Genomic DNA, 21,003 nt, shown 5'->3' with positions numbered 1-21,003 from the left:
TCACATTCTCTCAATCTTAATTACACAGTGATATTGTTGAGCATGTGGAACAGGTGAATCTTCAGACATGTGAATTATAAATACTGTGTTTATATGTCTAGGAAAAGGAGATTGTGTGATTTGCCCACTTGTACTTCAGATAGCTGTTTCTCATAAGTAAACTGCAAGAACCAAAGTTTTTATAATTGGTTCACAAACTGAGCAAGGGACTCCAAATAAACTCAAACGTTTGCCAAACTTCATTTCTTAATCACTTTCAGAAAACGTTTAATTTTTTTTTAGCTATTAGAATCCTTCACAACAGCTAGTTTCAGGACACTGAATGATTTCATTCAATCCTTGAAATAAGTTTTAAATAAGCTTTAAGATTTTAAAAGATCTTTTCTGTTGAAACACACAGCAAAAATGTGATTAAAATGTTGATTTTGGAAAGTTACAAATGCAGAGGGTCCAGATAGATTTGAAATAAAAATTTAAAATTAAGAATCCTTCCCATGGGAAAATGCTGTTGTTTTGAATCCTCAAAAAATGATAGGTTAGGACTTTGATGATTGGACATTAAAGGAAATCAGAAGGGAATTTATAATTCAAGGACAGGAACACTTACATTAGACCTACGAATACAGAATGGAGCAAAATACTTTTAACATTGGATACACTGAAGGATATTTATTAACAATGGACCCAGATATTAATTTTAAAAATCTGTCATTATAGATGGACTGTGTTTAAACGATGTTTTACAACAGGAACCAGTTTCACTGAACAAGATTAAAATTGATTTGAATGTGGATTTAAAGTGACAGGCGACAAGAATCATACAGAAAAAGATGCGATACTGGCTATACCGGGTGTTGGCAACCTGTGACTCCAGAGCCACATATGGCTCTTTGGGCCCTGTGCTGTGGCTCGCTGTCAGCTGAACCCACCACTGGCTGGCCTTGCCCCTCACCCTCCCCTCCCAGTCACTTCTCACCTGGCCTAAGAAGGGTGGTGGTGGTGCATGGAGACTCACTTCATATTCCAGAGCGGGAGTGAAACGCCTTTACTTGCCTCTTCCTCCGGCTTTTGTTAGTGCTGCATGCACCTTGGTCACTCGGGGAGACGTGCAACTCGCTCTCTGCCCTGAGACACTGGCTCACCCCTGCTGTGGCTGACTCTGCTGCTCTTGCTGCCTCCATAGCCTGCTCGCTGCTCTTGCAGCGCCTTGTGCAGCACACTTAAATTTAGTATGCTTCACAATGGGGGAGACAGCATCCCTCCTCCTCCCATTACAATGCAGAGCATTGGCTGAAGCGGAGCTGGCCCAGTGTCTCAGGGCGGAGAGCAATTCACACATCTCCCTGAGCAGCCAAGGTGTGCACAGCACCAAGAAGGGCCGGAAGAAGAGTCAAGAAGAGGGGCGCTTCACTCCCATTTTGGAATATGGAGCGAGTCCCCATCCGCCACCATCACCCTTCTCTTTTCAGGGCAGGCAAGGAGTGAGAGGGAGACAGAGGCAGGGGCAGGCAGTGGTGGGTTCAGCTGACGGAGCCACAGCAGGGGGACGAAAGAGCTTCATTTGAAATGACTCTTAATTTAAATCATATGGCAAAAAACACCCAAAGAAAAACACAAACCCAAACCCTCGCCTGTTTTTGGAAATGGTTTAAGAGGGAACACGCACACGAGAGAGAGAAAGGGGAGAGAGAGATGAGAGAGAGATGAGGGAGAGATGAGAGAGAAATCAGACAGATAGAATGTATAATCATGTTTAATTAAAATACTATATTTGCATCTACTCAACTTTTTGACTGATCCACACTTACTGTATCTTCGTATACAGTCAATTGAAAAAGTATATCCCATCCATTTTTAAAAACTTTTTCTACATAATTCAACATATAGAGATTTGATTTTAATTTCAGTAATACTGCTAGATAAACAGAATATAACATAGTTTGAGCCCATGGAACCTGAGGAAGTGAACAAGGCCCCCTACACATACTAGTTCACCTACTTGTATATTAGATCCATGCCCTTTTGTGTTCATTATTCAGACGTGGGATTGGGTCTGAACGGTGGTTAGCTCCTCCTTGAAAGTGTCCCACCAGCTCTTAAAGACCCCCTCCTCAAAGGATCTTCTCTCAAACCAACCAAGTTGGACAGTTTTTGCCCAGTTTCCAATCTTCCCTTCCCAATGAGTGCCCTCATAGATGACATATGGTGAGAGAAGGATGGAGTAGTATGTCCATTCTGGCTCTTCTTGACCTCTCAGTGGCATTTGATACCATTGGTCATGGTATCCTTTTGGGCTGGTTCCAAGAGTTGAGGCTGAGTGGCACTGTGTTGTGCTGATTGTCTTCTTTCCTTCAGGTTTGATTTCAGTTGTTGATAAACAGGAAAGATCCAGGCTGTGCCCCCTACTTTGTGGACTGCATCAGGGATCCACTGTCTTTCTTCTCCAATTTAAAACCTACATGAGATCAGTGAGTTTAGTTCAGTTCAGTTTAGGGTGAGATATCAATATGTGGATGGCACTCAGGTTTATCTCCACACCAGGCCCCTTGGGTGATGCTGTAGACATCCTATTCCAGTGTCTGGGGGCTACTTGGGCCTGGATGGGATGAAATGGACTCCAATTCAATCTCAGCAAGACAGAGTTGCTGTGGGTATTTGGACCTTTCAGAGACAAGGGTCTTCTATCTCTAGTTCTGGATGGGATGACACTACCCCAGAAAGATCCAGTGTGAAATCTGAGGGTTCACAATGTGGTTAGGACAGCCTTTGCATACCTTTGGGTACTGGAAAAATCTATCACCCATGCCCTTGTAGCCTCCCACTTAGTTTATTGTAATGTGCTCTATAGGAGGCTGCCCTTGAAGAACATTCAGAAACATTTTAACTGGTGCAAAATGCAGCTGCACAGGTAATAAATGCCAGCTACATGGCACATGTAACACCATTCCTCTGTGAATTGCATTTGCTGCCAGTGTGTTTCTGGGTGCAATTAAAGGCTTTTCACCTTTAAAGCCCTACGTGGCTTGACACTGGGTTACCAGGGGGGCTGTCTTTTTCCAAGAGTTTCTACCTGTACAATGGATTGGACATGCTGCAGATCCTGTTAGCCAAAAAGTATCAACTGGTAGGAACTGGAAGATAAGCTTTTTCTGCTGTAGCCCCTGCTTTGTGGAATGTTCTCTCCTCAGAGATTAGAATGGTCACAACCCTGATGGGTTTTCACAGCTTTAAAATTTTTTCAAGACCTTCAACTCAATTTATTTCTTAATCCTTTTTGCTGGAAAATTGCGGAAGAATCTTAGCATTTCTCAATAAACCCATTAAATAAAATAGAAGAACACAACATTTTTTTAACAGAAGTAAATACTTAACATTCTACCTCAGTGGTATGAAAATTAAAACAAGAGAAATCCAGCCCACACCCATAACAAGAAAAATTTAAGGAATTAACTATCAAAACTACCAGTAGATAATAAACACATAGCTGAATAAATCAGGATTGACTTTCAATGTGTTCAGAATTTCAAAATCTGTAATGCTCAGTAAATATCTATACAGTAGGAAACAATAAAATCACACTAAGGAAATGAGAATTACTAATAGATCTCAAGGTTGAGTATCATCAGATAATTATCTATTACCACATTAAGTTGATAAAGCTTTTTATCAGTGTGGCTGTGCGTGACTTATAGAATTTAATGGGACACCACCACCACAATCAATTGGCCCATACTACAGTTCAAACTGATGACAAATAGTCTGTTTAACACTGGCATACCTGTAGGAAGATCTAATAGTAGGAAAATGTTTGCACTATCAAACATTGTAGTTAAACAAACTATGATGGTTTTCTTCTGAGCTGTACTTCTGGCTGAAGTACATTTATTTATTTCCTTACAAAAAGAGCATTAGAATCTAAATATATTCGTGTCTGTTGAAACTGGTGCAAATATTAGAAAAACAAGCCAACTCTAGAAATTAAGCCACTCAAAGAAAACAGCCAATTTAAAAATAAAGTAATTTATATGTACAAACATGAAAGCTGTAGGCTGCAGCAAGATATCTTACTGTAATATTATAAGAATTTCATGCTTGAATTTAACAGAGCTCAATTTTTTGTTTAATGTAATATAATACATACCAAGAAATGAACATAATGAAGAATACTAACTGAATCTTAGCATCCAGTTTCTTTATGTATTACTTTACTCCATTTACTGTTTTCAAATCCCAAAGTGTTAGTACATAACATGTGCATTATTTTTGTATGAGAATAAAACCTAAAAGGTTTAACATATTATCCCATCTGCACCTATTTTCCCAAGTACACATTATATTCCAAGAAATAAACATTTCAAAATGTCAAATTATATATTTAATTTACATTAACATCTTATGATTAATTGATTTCCAGCAATATTTAGGATGATATGAATATGATCAAACTATGTTCATGCAAATAAATCTTCAAAAGCCTGTGAACAGTTTTAATGTTTCATACTTCATATAAAATGGTTTAGATATACTCTGCAAATGATGTCAGTGAAATGTTATCAATGAAGATTATGTCAAACATTATGTTTTTATTTATGTAGATATAAAAATTCTAATTTGCAATGCTAAATTCTGTGAACCACTGAGATTACATTGTGTGGGCAATTTTCTAGTCTTCAGAGCCACCTCTAGTTAATGTTTTTTTAAATTGTTGTTACCCAAAATTATGGGCATAAAAATACAATATAGCTCAAGAACAATAATTACTAGCTAAAAGAGCTACTAGAAAAAGCACTTAAGTAGAACAGTTTAATAAACACAAACTGTTTGCTTTTGTCTATTGCTGCTGCTTAAAAAAAAACCAATACAAATTATAATAAAAAAGCTTAGAAAAGAGTTGGTTTTCCACTAAAAAATATACTTGCAAACATGTTTTCAAATCACTGTATTTTTCCCAAGATATATATATATATATATATATATATTCCCTTGGAAATGTAACATAGATGTCTTTGTTAATTTATGACAATGCTCCATTATTCCATGAGATACAATATTAATAAGTTAAAACTTGAATTCCTCATATATACTGCTATCGAACAGGAGGAAAAACAGCATGAGAAACCATAAAATGTGCATGGCTAAGCATAAATAGTAACCTATACATTTTGGTTCAAACACAGTTTGGAAAACTGCATACAATGTCTTAAAATAGTTTATCCTCTATTTTCTGTAATTCTACCCAAGAAACAAAGTTCAATCACTTCAATGTAAAACATAAACTGAAATTTCATATAAATTTTGAATACCCTGACTGAAATATTTTGCAGCTGATCATTCTAATGCAAACACATTTCTTATTATTTCACTCTTCCAATTGTCCATGCTTATACCCAAGCATACAAACATAAAAAATATTAGCTAACTAAAAAAGGTACAATAGACTCTTGGTAAAAGTTTTTTTTCTCATGAGGCAATGTAGCATCTTCTAGATAAGACTTTAAAAATTACATTGAAATTTCGTTACATTTCTGTCATAAACATGCAACTTACTGTGATATACAAAACACTTGGCTCTGAAGAAAAAACAGCTTTATAAAGACAGACTGCATCAATAAAATTTTCTGATTTACATGGTAATAAAACCTGTATTTTCACTAAAGCTCAGATATTAGGTCTCATATTATAACATAATTTGTTTGATGAACGTAACGTTCAGGAGGGAATATACACATTGACATACTAGACTATTAAAAATTCAGTTACAGAATTTTATTGATACAGCAGATTAACAAAAACTAATAAGGAAAATATGAGGATCAGCTTTTGTTACATTATTTAATAACACATTTTAAAAATTAAAATATTAAATTCTTTTAAATGCTCAATGCCACAAGAAGTCTAGAGAAATCTGTTATCAATACTGAGGTGCATTAAAAGACTATTCTTTCACACATCTGCAGCTGGATGTATTGTTTTATCCCACATCGTTTAAAAGCAATTTGGCACCTCCAAAGACAGACAACTGCCAAAGGTAAACACTGAATTAGATACATAAAGAGAATGTTTTTTATTTTTAACAAATAGTGTCAGAATAAGTGTCACTATTTTGTCAAAGTGATTTTTTCACAGTTAAATGTCAAGAAAAATAAGAATACAGACACTGACAAATATTGCTTGATACCCATTCTTACTTTTTTTTGTCTTTTTCCCCAAATCAATAGCTCTACCAAACAGTCTTCTACTGTTGTGTAAAGCCGTGATAAAAGCTATACAAGCACTTTAAAGTCAGAAATATTTTTTTTAAAAAAGGATTATTTACAGACAGTTTTTTTAGTTCTTTTGCCTATATAGCCAGCATACATTACATTTCACAAAACCCCATAGTTAATGATATAAACATATGTGTGAATTATGCTCATGACCTAGGAGCTTCAAAAAGCAGGAGCAGGAAATAGAGTGATTTAATTTCTTCAGCAATCCCACTGTGAGCATAAACAATTCTCTTCAGCATAAAAGTTTGCAAATGATAAGAATGACATCATTTAAAAATGGCAGGAGCATGACTCTTCATCGCCTTTCCCTTTTAGATGTCCTCCGACGAACCTGAAAAAGCCAAAAAACAAGAACTAGAAGTCTCAATTCAAGAATGTTTTGTGTACATAGTCTTCCATATTCCAAAAACATGAGCAGTGTAAACCATACATTGGATGCAACATAAAGAATTTAAAAATCTGCATAGTGTTGATATTTATCTAGCTGTTTTGCTCTTTCAATAGATAATGCATTTTAATCGGCATTAACTGATTCATCAAGGAAATGCATCTATTAAATGCAGTGGCCCACATGGTTTTATGCAGACCCCAGTGTGCACATGAGTCACTTCTCCTGCAGAAGCTGCATTGGTTGCCGATTTGCTTCCGGGTGCAATTCAAGGTGCTAGTTATCACCCTTCATGGCTTGGGTCCAGGTTATCTAAGGAAACATCTCTTGGCAGTCACATCCACCCGACCCATTTGAGCGAGGAGGTAGGGAATGTTGCGGGTCCCACCCCTGAGGGAGATACACTGGTGGGACCCAGAAGAAGGGCCTTCTCCGTGGTGGCTCCCTCTCTCTGGAACATCATTCCCCCAGAGATTAGAATGGCCCCCACACTAATACTCTTCCGAAAGACACTGAAGACCTGGTTTTGCCAGCAGGCCTGGGAAACCCAGAGAGGGATGGAGCCCATCAGGTGGCTAGTGTGATCTGCTGTCGTCGGGGAGGGTGGGGGGGTTGAAGTTGGTTTTGATTTTTTGTTTTGTTTGTTTTCCCAAATTTTGTTCTATTGTACTTTACTAAATTTGATTATTTTTGTTAGTTTTTATTGTTTTTATTTTTATTTTTTTGTTTTAAACATGGTTTTATATTGTGTAAGCCACCTCAAGTCGCCATGGGCGAATAGGCGGCAATATAAATTAAATTTACTTACTTAATTAATTAATTAACTGGAACATCATTTAGATGAAGGCATTCCATGATATGACAAGACAAAAAGAATCAGGCAGAAAAGCTTGCCCCACTAATTGCTAAGTTTAATTGCATTTAGATGCACAGTTGAATTCAATTAGATTAAGCACAGTCCAGAATATGATGATCCTACTGATGGTTTAAAAATAATTTTCTACTTTCTCTGCATAGGTGTCCATCTGGATAAAAGCTCAGATTTAAAATAGGCACAAGTAATGCAAGAACCATGGTGGCGCAATGGTTAGAGGCTACTTCTGCTGACTGCCAGTTGACTGCAATTTGGCAATTCGAATCTCACCAGGCTCAAGGCTGACTCAGCCTTCCATTTTTCCGTGGTCAGTAAAATGAGTACCCAGATTGTTGGGGGCAATATGCTGACTCTGTAAACTGCTTCGAGAGGGCTGTAAAGCACCCTAAATCTAAGTGCTATTGCTATATTCTCCTCCTATACACATTTTGTTGTACTACATGAAATGGATTTCTCTATTTCTTCCCAAAGAAAAAGTCTCTCACTTTTAAAAAAGGGAACTGCCAATTCTGCTTTACTATATTTAGTAATATCAAAGATAGCATTTTACTAAAGCTTCAACTGTATGAAATGCATAAACATTCAAAGAAATTTATATGCAATTGTGCATAAACATATTATTTACTCTGATTGAGGACACTTCTTCTTCTTCCATTGTTACTTCTTGAGGAATATCATGAATGGGAGAACTACTTTGAAATACATCCATCTCTTCACTAGATTCATTTTCTTTGCTTGCTGTTTGTTTTGATCGTCCAGCTCCTCTAAAATAGAAAGCCACAAGCCAAGGTATCACTCAACACTTTAAATTTAAGCAATGAAGAAAGATTTGGAGAAAGAATTAGACTATCTTAGCATCTAAGTAATATTAAATTGTTATTTCTGTGAACTTTATTGTACTCACAGGATCGTCTAAGCTTTAAACATTTTTAAAATTAATTTGAACCCCTTGTTAGATTGACATCATATCATACCCTTTCTTCTGCTGAGTGGGTGGAACTTTTGGTGGTCTTCCTCGTCTTTTTTGCGGTGTAGACTGGTTTGATTCAGCTGTACTTATTTCTGATGATTCAGATCTGTTTTGGAAGGATATCCAACTCGGTCATCTTGTCAATTTAAATTTAAAAATAGCAGACAACTGAACAAAGAACTTACCTTTGTTGTGATTTTTTGGGTGTTTTGTACTGTCGACCTTTTGACTTCTGTTCTATGCTGTCTATCTGACTTTCTTCCTCTTCTTCCTCCTCCTCTTCTTCCTCCTCCTCTTCTTCCTCCTCCTCCATAGGTTTAACTGGCACAGCTTTTTTTCTCCCTCTTTTAGATGTTTTTACTGTTGATTCTTCTTTTTGTATGCTTCCTGTGGTGGCCTTTGGTGGTCGCCCTCTTCTTCCCTTCTTTGGTGGACTGTTTTGTTCATCTTCACTTTCTAAGATACTCTCTTTTAACCTCTTTTCCTCTGACCACTGAGGTTCCTCAGACTCTGAAATAACTGCAGCTCTTTTTCTGCCTCTCTGGCTACTTCTAAGTTTTGGTTCTTGTCCTAATTTGCTCAGTTCATCCATTCTCAACTTTTCTTCAGGATCTGTAATCATTTTCTTTCTACTTCTGGGCTTTTCCAGCTCTGACTGAGGAAGAAAGAGAACACTACTTCATCCATCAACTATGTCTAGATCTTACTTACATAAGGAAATATGAACCCACTCCAGAAAAAAACTGAAAAAACACCATATTTTAATACTCCAATATTGTATTTTTCTTTATGGCATAATAATATAAAAACTGACCAGAAGGGCCATATAAAAACTGTAAGAAAATACATGTTTTTAAAGCACTCTTTCTAAACCTTGTGCCTTCAGATGAATAATCATCAGGCACATCTCTGATTGCTTGCATTTTTTATTATTTCTAAAAAAATAATGTTACAATTGATTGAAAAGTAATGCTGTTAATTCTTACAATTTCAGAATCATCTCTTTTATCATTCTTCTTTCCTGGCAGAGATGATGCCATTGTATAGTCTTCATTTTCACTGTGGTCCAGTTCAGTGCTATCAAGCCTATTAAAATATGCAAAATTATTAAAATATATTTTAATAATTTAATAATAAATTTTTGCCTCAAAAATACCCCTATCATCCCAAAAAGAAACAGGGTTGCCAAGGTCAAAAAGCACTTCCTTATATTGCATTTTCACTGATAAACTACATGTCCTTATGAAGTACTTTTTGCAACTTGGTTGTTTGCCTGTAGACATTTCATTACCTGAAAGGGTAACCAAGGGAGCAAAATGAAGGGAGGAAACCCCACATTCACTAGCACTGATGTTACTTAGGAGGATAATGAAACGTCTGCAAGCAGAAATCCAAATTCATAGAACAGCAAGGAGTCCAAAATTCAGCTGAGCTACAAATATTTTCTTCTATTAGAACTATATTGTTATTATTAAAGTGTAGTCAGTAATTTATAAAATATAAGGAAATGTGAGACAGTAGTGGTTATGGCATCAGATAGAAACGAGGAGACCATGAATTCTAACCCTGCCTTTGGCACAAAGCTAGCTGAATGAGCTTGGTCTAGTCACTAAGTCTCAAGTCTTAGGAAGGAGGCAATGCAAACCACCTTTCAAAAACCTTGTCAAGAAAACTGCAGGGACTTGTCCAGGAAGTCTCTGAAAATTGGACACAACTGAACAGAAGAAAAGGAAAATGTATATATGTATTAAGACTTGGTTACTGACAAATAATGCCTAATTGTTTGGTTTTACTGAGAATTAAGCTAAATTCCATTACTCAATTTTGTTTATAGGATACATTGTTATCTCAATCTTCCTATCAAGCAATGGCTTTCTCCTGCAATAATGCACATAGTCTTTGACTTATAACTATTTGTTTAGTGACTGTTTCAAACACTGACACGTGCTATGACTGTTTTTCACATGACCGTTGCAGCATCCCCATAGTCATGTGATCAAAATTTAGACACCTGACTCCTATTTATAATGGTTGCAGGGTCCTGGGATCATGTGATCACCTTTTGCAACCTCTTCTGACAAGCAATGTCAATGGGGAAGCCAGATCCACTTAACAATCATTTACTAACTTAACAACTGCAGTGATTCACTTAACAACTGTGGCAAGAAAATCATAAAATGGGGCAAAATTCATTTAACAGATGTCTCACATAGCAACGGAATTTGGGGACTCAATTGTGATCGTAAGTAGAGGACTACCTATATTTTATTTCAGCATCGCCTTAAAGTAAACCACTGCTGTAGAGACATGCTGGTATAATCATTATGATACCAGCCTTGAAAATGGGAAAATGAATTCTAGTTTCAATTTCAGCCCAAAGCCAGATGGATGATTTTGGGCCATTCTCTATCTCTCTCAACCCTAGAAAGGAGGCAATGGCAAACTGTTTCCAAAATCTTGCCCAGAAAGTTCCAAGGTCTTCTCCAAGCAGTTGCCAGGAGTCAACTTCATTATAGAATATCTTACTACTATACCACAGAACAGAATAATTATACTATGTCCCTGAACAGTTCTTAGTCTCTTTTAAACATCACAGGTACATTGGATTATCATGTGAATCAACGCATTTCTACAACTTTTTTTTGTGGTAGTGGTTAAGCAAATGCCACAGTTGTTAAAAGAATCAATGGTTCACCATGGCTTAATTCTGCTGAATATTAGAAGTGCTGTTTTTTGGCAGAATTGTTGTAAAACATGGTAACATGACCGCAGGACATTGCAAATGGCTGTAAATGTGACCTGGCTGCTGAGTGTCCAAAGTGTGGTCATGCGACTGGGGGTGAAGTCTGATCATCAGAACTGGAAATTCAGGTCATAAGTCCTCTTTTTCAGGCCAGTTCAAACTTCAAATGTAAATGAACAACAAACTATTACTTTACAGTATTTAATTAACTAAATGCAAGCCAAATATTGTTAAATGTTTTAGATATTTCTACCCAGCAGATTTAGGGCTCATAGAAATTTTGTTGCTGTTTCATAAAAATTCTGCTATTTCTTTCTGAATCTAAACAAAGTTTTTATACTGCTGCAGTTCATATCCTGGTTAGCTAAAAAAACCCAGCCTGCAATCATAATTTAGCAGTTTGAGAGCTAAAAAAAATCCATTCAAAAGAAAGGCGAAGAGGAAGTATACAAATCCATTTTGTAATTAACAAAATGTATAATTAGTAAGATGCAATCCAAATCAATGTAAGCTACTCAAAATACAAAACTATTTTGCATCAATTAATACAGCATTTTCTCCTTTAAAGAACCATTTTTCATTTAACAGGTTAATTTGGAAAAAGTAATTTTCAAGGCAGCCTATTACAGCTTATGGATCTGAATCATGTAATACAATGGTATAATACAATACTTAAAACAAACTCTATTCATGCTCTATAATTCTTCAATATGGTTTTCTCAGTTTGAACTAAAAGGTATCAGCTACACGAATTCATTCATTTTATTTATTTAACAAATATAGAAATGAAGATCACGTAAGAAACAAACACAGAATGATATAAAAACAACATTCTGTCATACTGCTAGGTATTCAAATACAGGATGAAGTGTAGAGAGAAACTTGTATTACTTACCTTCCTTTAATTCTTCCAGGTGAGCTTGGGTTTGAATTGCTACTGGCATTGCTTACAGTTTCCATCCGAGAAGATTTGGATTGAGATTGCTTGCCTGCAGTTGAAAGAGGCTTATTAACTGCTCCAAGAACATTGGCTGCTTTGGGCTGTAAAAGATAGAACAAATCAGTTATCCATTAAATCTATATGTTATGATTATACTTTCTAAAATAAAAGACAAAACTTCAAAATCTAAGTTTGTAAACTCTTCAGAATATCTTAACATACTTTGAAAAAAAAGTTTTCAATCAGTTAGTCAATGGCCTCTGAATTAATGTTGGTCAACAATGTTGGAACATCAGCAGTTCAGCAAGACACTGTTGAATTCAAGCAGTATACATGTTCCTGCAATATACAGTACATTACTGTTAAGAGGCTTTCTTGAAGATCTGGCTTATTTCCTAAACATTGGTTTGATACTTAATAATGCTCTGTTGTTTTAATCCCTGTCATCCCAGTATCCCCCTGTATCACCCATATACTATGTATGAAATCAGCTTCAGCTCTACTAGATCCTTACCATGAGGAGTAATGCAAAATGATCAATCCTGGATTATACTAATCAGAATATTAATGAAGTATCCAAAGTTCTGCCCTCACTATAGCTTGAAAATCAATCTGCTCTTAGGCTTCCATCACTAACGTCTTTCAATCCTTCTATTGTTCGAAGACTTTTCAGCACTTAAAGATTGATGGTCTTGGTTTTTAAAATCATGCCATGTAATCTCTGCAATGCAGTATAGGTGGAATTGCCTTTGAGTTAGTAGCTAAATATTAACATAAAAAATATACAACCCTCATTGTAATAAATAATTTCAAAATAACTTTTTATTGTAAGAAATTTATTTTGGTTGAACAGAATTATTCTGTGAAAGTCCTAAAAATATACAAATGCCCACCTTTCCTGGAGTAAAAAATGATTTCATTTCTGGAGGCAGATAGTTTTTGGTATTACTGAAATTCTGCAAGTAAAGGAAAAAATGTAGATAAGATTCCAGTTTAAAGATTAAACAGGGATTGCATAATTGATATGCAGTTACATAATTGACTATGAAACTAATATGACATTTTGAGTTGATTCCAAAGAAAAGTGGGATAAAAGTAAAACGAATAATCCACACAATGCACTTCATATCACATAAAATTCATAATCCTTTGGGTTACCTGGCTACATTATGCATAATATTTACTTTAAAAAACTATTTTTTTAACATGTAGTTCCAATGAAATTTATAGGGAAAAAAAAATCACATTACTTTGTCAGGCTGAGTGAAATATCGAGCTGGTAATACAGGGTCTTTGGGAGATTCCAAACTATATGTTGTGCTCTTTGACATTATGATGTTCATTGCTATATCACATACTGTATAAAGTTTCTGAAAGAGAAAGCGTGATTTTTTTTATAACATCAGAAAATATTAATAATAAAAGATCTGAAAAGACAAAAGGAATCTTTGGAACCCCATGTTTTGTATAAAAATTCTACAGTAATATCAAACAAAATAAACTTACCTATTTCAGAAGTATACTATACCAAATAAAAAAGCTTTACAATTGTTTGGAAAATTACAGTATTTATAAACAGTGAATAATTATAAAGCAACTTAAGACAATTTCTACTGGTTATCATAGAATAGAATAGTGATAGTTCCTTTCACAGGAACTATCATAGGCATATCATATTAAATTTTGTTTTCAATCTTGAATTCTTGGAAAGGGCAGACTATGGAGAAGCCCAAATTTCTAAATAAAAGAGAACTAATTATTTATATACAGCCAATTTACAACCTAGATAAAGATTCACTATGTCTATATAAATATTAGCAATATGCAATAAAACTTACTTCATTCATTTTTGTGTCTTCAGGTCCTTGGGCATCTTTTGTCTGTTTAATATTCTCTACCATTTTTCTGATAAATGCATGACTATTATTTTCATTTTTAGCCATTAATATTTCTAGTATGAACCACAGACACCTGAAGAAATATAAAATATAGCTGTCAAATAACCAGTTGATTTTCTTGGAGAATAAATTAGGTACTGAATTGTGAAAAAACATTATCATAGTTGTGGTGAATATTTAATTAAAATATAAATCAGTATATTAATATACCGAAATTTTTCATTTAAAATACATTCTTACTCTTTAATATCTTTTAGTTGTTCAATGTCTTGGATTTTGACATAATCAGGATCATGTGCCAGAAGATGGATAGTGTATGGAACAACATACTCTGGTAGAAGTGACAAAAGTTTCTCTGAAAGTGTAAATTCAAGAAAATTTTTAACATTTGGATGTATCATAACAGTAATAAAATAAATGATTATTTTATATTAAATATACATTAGATTATAGATTATCTTCAACTGCATAAAATAAAGAGACAGTCATTATGTGCAGAAAAGATTTAAAGTTCAAGAAAAATTAGCCTAGTATATAAATAGCTTCAAAGCACAATCAACATGCACTGAAACTTACGTGTTCTAATTTAAACAATTACTTGGTTTGAAATTCTATGCCATGAAGTTTCTAGAAAGATGGATGTATTTATTTAAGCCTCTCAATTGCAATCAAGTGAATCTGATGCAAAAAAGGCTTGAAAACAAGCTATAGAAAAAGGTGGTATGCATCTATCTTAGGCAAATCTGTAATATGTATTTTTTTAATGTGACTAGGCTTACAATCTTTTAGGCATAAAGAGAAGCAAGCCCCAGAGCAGGATGGAAAGCATGCTTGCATTATTGAACAAACAGATTTGACCTCAGAATTCCTTAACATCCAGGATACATATTGTTTTTACAATTACTGAATACCATTTTAAGTAAAACTATAGATAGAGGATAGGAGAATTCAGCACTGGTTCTGGGAAGCTGCATTAAGAAATGAAATAGTTGAGTAGATATGCATATATACTGTTAAAAGGCATAGAATGCACAGTCATGGTAAGAACCAAATTTAAAATAATATAATTCATATTTATTCATAAAATGTATTTTTTCCTAAATCAAGGCACTACAGTAGCACACATTTTAATGTAAAAACAAAATAAAGAAGAAATCAGGGTTATAGTTACAGCACCAAAACTAACAAGAACAAAGATCAAATAGCAGCAAGATCACAATAAACAAGAAACTAGACAGAATATTCAAAGTTGTTTAGTGCTGCTATCTGATATCACACAATAGCTTTGACCATCTTTCACAAATATAGAATCATAATCCAGGTGCTTCTCACAGATAAGGTTGTGCTTTATGCACTTTACAAGATAATGGGATACAGAAAAGAACTAAATTATACTACTAGTAGTATTAGGAAAGTTCAATGAAGAGAAGACTGCTATCATAAACCCAAAGAAAGCATAATAATTATTTAAAAATAATAATCAGCAGTTGGAACTGGGTTTAGAAGCAAATCAAGACTCAATGCAATCAATATAAAATTGTTATGTCACAACCACATTCTTCCACTTTGGAAAAACATTTAAGGCAAACTGTATTGGTACAGAAAATAAATTTAAATACAGAAGGACATAGTGTTAACATTGTACTTTAAATTATTCTGCTAGTACTCCAAGATTTCTTACCACTAACTGCTGCATGCTGTTTTAGATATTCTCTTCTCACATTTATGTTTTTTACTAGGCACTGTCTGGCATGAGCTCTTCTCTCCTTTACTGGGTCTTTTGCACACAATGCACAAATAGCCATATATTCCAGTGGTAACCTGAGTCTTGATAGGCCTTTGTGAAGTTTCTGAGCAAATGCTTGCCTAACTTGGTAACACTCATCCTAAAAAAAAAGAAAAGAAATTTTATATAACTATGACTCTTTGACATCTGTTTTAGGAAATACAAAGCCAAACTGCTTGCCACAGAAATTTGAAATGTATAATAAGCATTTAGAGATAATATTACTTAACACCCATTCCTTCAATTTTCTTACATTGATAGCTAATGCACACAGTTGGTACTGTTCTAATGTGATGATTTCATGATAACAAGGTTCCTGTGCCAGCTTGACAATAGCACTAGCAGCAGCTAGCCTTAGACGAGACATATCAGGTTTGCTGAAAAAGAAATAGAACATATGGTCTAGTTAGTGTATGGCTGATTTATTGAAGGCATTTTTGCTTATTTTCTTGTTTCCAGCACTAGGTATACTGTAGATAGTAATCATTTCTATCTTTGAACATGCATATTTAAGATGGTACTGAGTTCAGAAGACATCTCACCTTGTTTAACTGAATTATGCACAATGATTTTGCCTATCCAGCTTCTCTGCATTTACTGTTGAATCAAAAAGTATCCCATTATCTAGTTTCATCTCCTTTAAAATAAATTGCTTTTGAGGTTATGATGGCAACTAGGACTAGAATTTCCATTGTTAAGCAATATGTTAACTTAGCAATAGCAATCCTAGCAGCAATCGTGACCCGAAAACCACACAGGTAGTTAAGTGAGACCTAGTGTGGCCATGAAATGGGAAGAATGGGAATCTCAGGCAAGCAAGCCAATAGGTAAGAGCAGTAGGTGGGCAGGTAGGTGCCATGGGCAAGTTCTATGGAGTGCAGGCAAGTGGGTACTATGGGTGGGCAGCCACAAAGTTGCATGAGCAGATATATGCTAGGGAAAGAGGGCGAGTGCCTCAGGCTGGTGCTGCAGAGCATGGGTGGGTGCTATGAGCACAGGAGGCCATGGGTGAGCACTATGGAGCATGAGTAGCCAGGGAAAAAGTGATAGGAATGAGAATGATTTGCAACCCCCTGCCAGCTTTCCCATAGACTTGGTTTGGGGGAAGATGGCAGGGTAAGTTGCAAATAGTTGTCATGTGATGGGATGTTGCAAATGTTGTTGTAGTGAACCAGATACCACATGCCTGGATCTTATGGCCTTGGGAACACCGCGACGACCACAACTTCAAGGACTGGTCATAAGTCTCCCTCATTCAGCACTATCGTAATTGAGTCTTTGATTATAACGGAAGGACTACTTGTACTTACATAATAAAGCTATCACATTATGTGGGAAATATTCTCATTTTCTTCCTTTATTTACTACTATTTCTAAAGCAGCAAGATGTTCTGTTGAAACTAGAGTTACTAAATTCATCAAAGTAAGGCAGAAAATTCTGCTCAGAATGGCTCAGAAATATAACATATTTTCATTTCCTGTATTATTTGAAAAAATGTTTGTAATGTTGCTTTAAAAGTATTTATATACCTAATTTTCCCCTGTTCAGTTAGATCTCCATCACTGTGCAAGATTGTTGTTAACAGTCTTAATGTAGATGTTCCTGATTTACTGTGGTTATTCTTCATTCCTAGTAACCATCGAACCATCATCTTAATTGCCTGGATCTGAAATAAATGTTAATGAATAATCAAGCCAAATTTTATCATTATAACAACTCAAGAAATTTCATCTTGAACAGGGATTTTTTTTTTCTCCAAAAGCATTATAAGAAAAATATAACTTGGCAAGTGAGAAAATTTCAAATTTATTTTTTCCTTAAACCAAATTAGAAAGTGATTCATGCACAATGTTCTCCTTAAAGGAACTGTTAACATTCTACAGGGAGGGTGCTCTACTTTATCACTGGGGAAAGATTCACATCATTAGGAAAAGATCTTGAGAGCCTTAAAAATCTGGTTCTTTCCCACTCTTTGCATTGTTGGGTATATGATATCAACTTTATCATCAGATTTGTCATCTGTTTGCCATTTTATGTAGATTGTTATTTTTTATATTGTTAACTACCCATTCAGTCTTCAGTAGGGTAATACCTAAATTGAATAAATGAAATATATGAATTTTAAATCATTTATTTGGTGTTATTACTAATGTAGCAAGCATTGCTGTTATCGTCAAAGTACAACACAAGTTTGGAAAAACAGAATCCAGTGACTCTATTGTAGTATCCGTCTTTACCAGAAGGGCTATGCAATTGTTTCTTTTAATTTGGAAGAGTGTTACAGATTCTATTTTAAAAAGCACTTTGGAACTTAATGAGATTTCAAATTGAGACTGTATAATTACCAACGTATCATTTGGCAGTTTGTGAATACGGCAGAGTTGTAGTATTACTTCATAAACTAACATGCTACTAAGAACAATTGTAGTTTTCTGTACCTGCAAATCCCATTGCATTATAAGGGTCCGCAGATTAAGGCTAAGCCAGTCCACAACTACAGGACAAAAATTACATTACTCCATATTATACTTCTAGACTTACACTTTTAAGTGTCTGCCATCTAACTGTAAAAGGGATAATGTCTAGAAATGTTCTCCTTAACAATGACTATATAAAAATGAAATAGATTATTACTGCAATGATTTAAATTAGACATGCATACAAATATCAAATTAATGTTAATAATCAATAATTCACAATTTTTATCAATATTTTATTATATGCAAAGTTACTTCATTTTTAGTCCAAAGTAAATCAAAATGTGTTACTGCAGCTACATCATGTTTTTCAAATAAGATTAAAGTAGCACTTTAGATAGAGTAAAATCAAAGTAATTATGAAAATATAAGTTTTTAAGTAGTGTACCTTTACAAGAGTCTCTGGAGAAACTTCTTCATCTGGCACCCATAGCTTAGTTGTTTTTTTTCCTGGCATCTGAAACAAATTATATCAGTTGCTACTTTAGTATCATAAATATTTATACATTCTACCTTGAAGAACACATAGCTATGTTTCAAGATAATTTCAAGCTTTTTTCAAAGTCTAAGAACTGTCCAAATATCTCCATAACATGTAAGCAGTCTCAAGTAAAGCTGTTTTAGAAGGCGGATATTTTAAGGACAAAAAATTCTACTCTGTTCAGCTGTTTTGGCAATTCTACTGTTTTAGCTCCTAGAACTACAATAATTATTATTATAATTAATAACTATTATTTTTGCAGTATTTCAGTATTATTTCTCCATTATTGATTATAAATAACCATTAATTTGTTTGCAGTATGGCAGTATTATTTCTCTATTTCATCTTCAGCTTTAATGATACATTATGGTCTCTTAATACAGACAGAAATCAAGGTATGAGTAGCTGCCCTTAAATAGCTTAGCATTTCTTTTTGGTTGCAGCAAACCAATAAATATTTTGAAGACACTGAAACCTTACTAGGATTTTTACTTTGATGATAAAAATGAGGTTTATTTTATGAAATTAAAGATATTTGCATTTGATTTGTTGGAATACTTTAATCTGTTGGAACAGATTTATCTTGAAAAGGCTAATCCTCACTTCCTCCTAAAGTAGAAGCATAGAAGCAAGTCACAGAAGCAACAGAATATTAGTGTTATAAGAAAACAGTGGATGATGAAGAGATGGAGACACTGACTGATTTTAATGCTGACTGGAAACCACTTTTGGACTTTTTGTACAAAATAGAAAAAAATGAAATGATGATATATGATTTTGATGATTAAGAAAAAAAAAAGAAAAAAAGACAGTTGTGTTGTCCCCTTAGAATAAGAGGGCATTTTGAATTTATACTTATAGCTGATGTAAAAAAAACCCAGAAGTTATTTCTTTTCTCGTTCTTTTTCATCTGCACTTCTGGTTTGTTCTTTGTTTCTTTACTTTTTCTCTTTCTGTAATTATTAGTTACTGTTAGTTTTTAACTCATTTTAAAATTATAAAAAAATATAGTATGTGAAATAATGTTCAGAGAATCTGAACCAATCTGGTGTCCTCCAAAAAGACTACAAGGGATAACAGACATGACCAAAAGAATTGGTACTCTTCTATTTTTAACTCATATTCATATTTGTCATGGAATAAATTGAAACTGACACAATTAAATGGCATCTACCATACTTTATTCCACAGTTCATACAGTAAGCTGTTGATATATGACTAGACATGATCTTAAAAATTGAGGCAATAATTGCAAGCAGGCACTTTCTGGAGCTCTGAATGAGATTTCTACACTTCTCAACCAACAATATGTTCCATTCTTGTCCCACCTGCAAACTGTTTCTTGTCTTAGATTTGATGGCTTCTCTCAACTGTGAGTTTCAGCTCTTTCCAAACATATTCAGATCAGGACACACAGCAGGACACTTTAGAACATTCCAATGTTTACTTTTCAACTTCCTGAAATGTATTACATGTATATTTTGGGTCAATATCCTGTTTGAGAAACTATGGCTGAAAACAGAGCTTTCTACCACTGGGCATGCTTTTCACCACAAAATGCAGTGATCATCTTCCTTGTACCCTGAAGATTCGAGGCACCCAGTGCTGGAAGCAGCAAAGCAACCCATAAGAGCGACCCATGGAGATTCTTCCAAATTTCACAGTAGAGATGGTGCTGTTTTCTTTAAAACCATTGTTTTTCCCTTCTGTGAATGTAAAGTTGCTGTGACTTATCAAAAAAACATTAATTTTGTTTCATCTCTCCAAAGGACATCATTCTAGGACTGTGGGTTGTCAACATGCATTTACTAAATTTCAGTCTGGAGTGGGGTTTAAAAGTGGGGCTTACCCAGGTCTGAAATCATGGAATCATGTTCACTTAGATAGTGATGGATCTTGTAACTTGATGCGTAGTTCTTGATCTTAGAAGTCAATAGCTTTTGTTCTGAAATTTTCCTTTGCTCTTATTCCACCATTCAAACTATCTTTCTGTTCTAATTTTCTTCTGATGGCCATATCTAAAAAGGCAGATTACCATCTAAACCTCTTGATAACATTAATAACTGTGGTCCAAGGAACAGGAAGCTCTTTGAAATCAGTTTTGTAGTCTTTAATTTTACTATGCTTACTGTTACCATCTTCCTTTCCTCCTCAGATAACTCTCTGCTTTTCTTTC

General features: G+C 34.7%; 1 protein-coding gene across 1 annotated transcript in view; it reads right to left on the bottom strand.

Moving 5' to 3' along the window:
- Positions 1 to 5,751: 5,751 nt before the first annotated feature.
- Positions 5,752 to 21,003, bottom strand: part of PDS5B (PDS5 cohesin associated factor B) — a 62,497-nt gene continuing 47,245 nt past the window's right edge. Inside the window, exons 22-35 of the mRNA XM_026708825.2 lie at positions 18,735 to 18,803; positions 17,399 to 17,535; positions 16,122 to 16,245; positions 15,764 to 15,968; positions 14,323 to 14,437; positions 14,023 to 14,155; positions 13,435 to 13,554; positions 13,078 to 13,140; positions 12,140 to 12,285; positions 9,488 to 9,587; positions 8,687 to 9,156; positions 8,506 to 8,607; positions 8,157 to 8,295; positions 5,752 to 6,600 (exon numbers count right to left, since the gene is read on the bottom strand). Of these exons, the coding sequence (XP_026564610.1) occupies positions 6,565 to 6,600; positions 8,157 to 8,295; positions 8,506 to 8,607; positions 8,687 to 9,156; positions 9,488 to 9,587; positions 12,140 to 12,285; positions 13,078 to 13,140; positions 13,435 to 13,554; positions 14,023 to 14,155; positions 14,323 to 14,437; positions 15,764 to 15,968; positions 16,122 to 16,245; positions 17,399 to 17,535; positions 18,735 to 18,803 (1,959 nt within the window). The 3' untranslated portion in view covers positions 5,752 to 6,564. The remainder of the gene's footprint in view (positions 6,601 to 8,156; positions 8,296 to 8,505; positions 8,608 to 8,686; positions 9,157 to 9,487; positions 9,588 to 12,139; positions 12,286 to 13,077; positions 13,141 to 13,434; positions 13,555 to 14,022; positions 14,156 to 14,322; positions 14,438 to 15,763; positions 15,969 to 16,121; positions 16,246 to 17,398; positions 17,536 to 18,734; positions 18,804 to 21,003) is intronic.

Source organism: Pseudonaja textilis, chromosome 7, assembly GCF_049901715.1.
Source record: "Pseudonaja textilis isolate UNSWEBS1 chromosome 7, rPseTex1.2, whole genome shotgun sequence".
NCBI lineage: Eukaryota > Metazoa > Chordata > Lepidosauria > Squamata > Elapidae > Pseudonaja > Pseudonaja textilis.
This window is presented reverse-complemented; position numbering and strand designations above follow the sequence as displayed.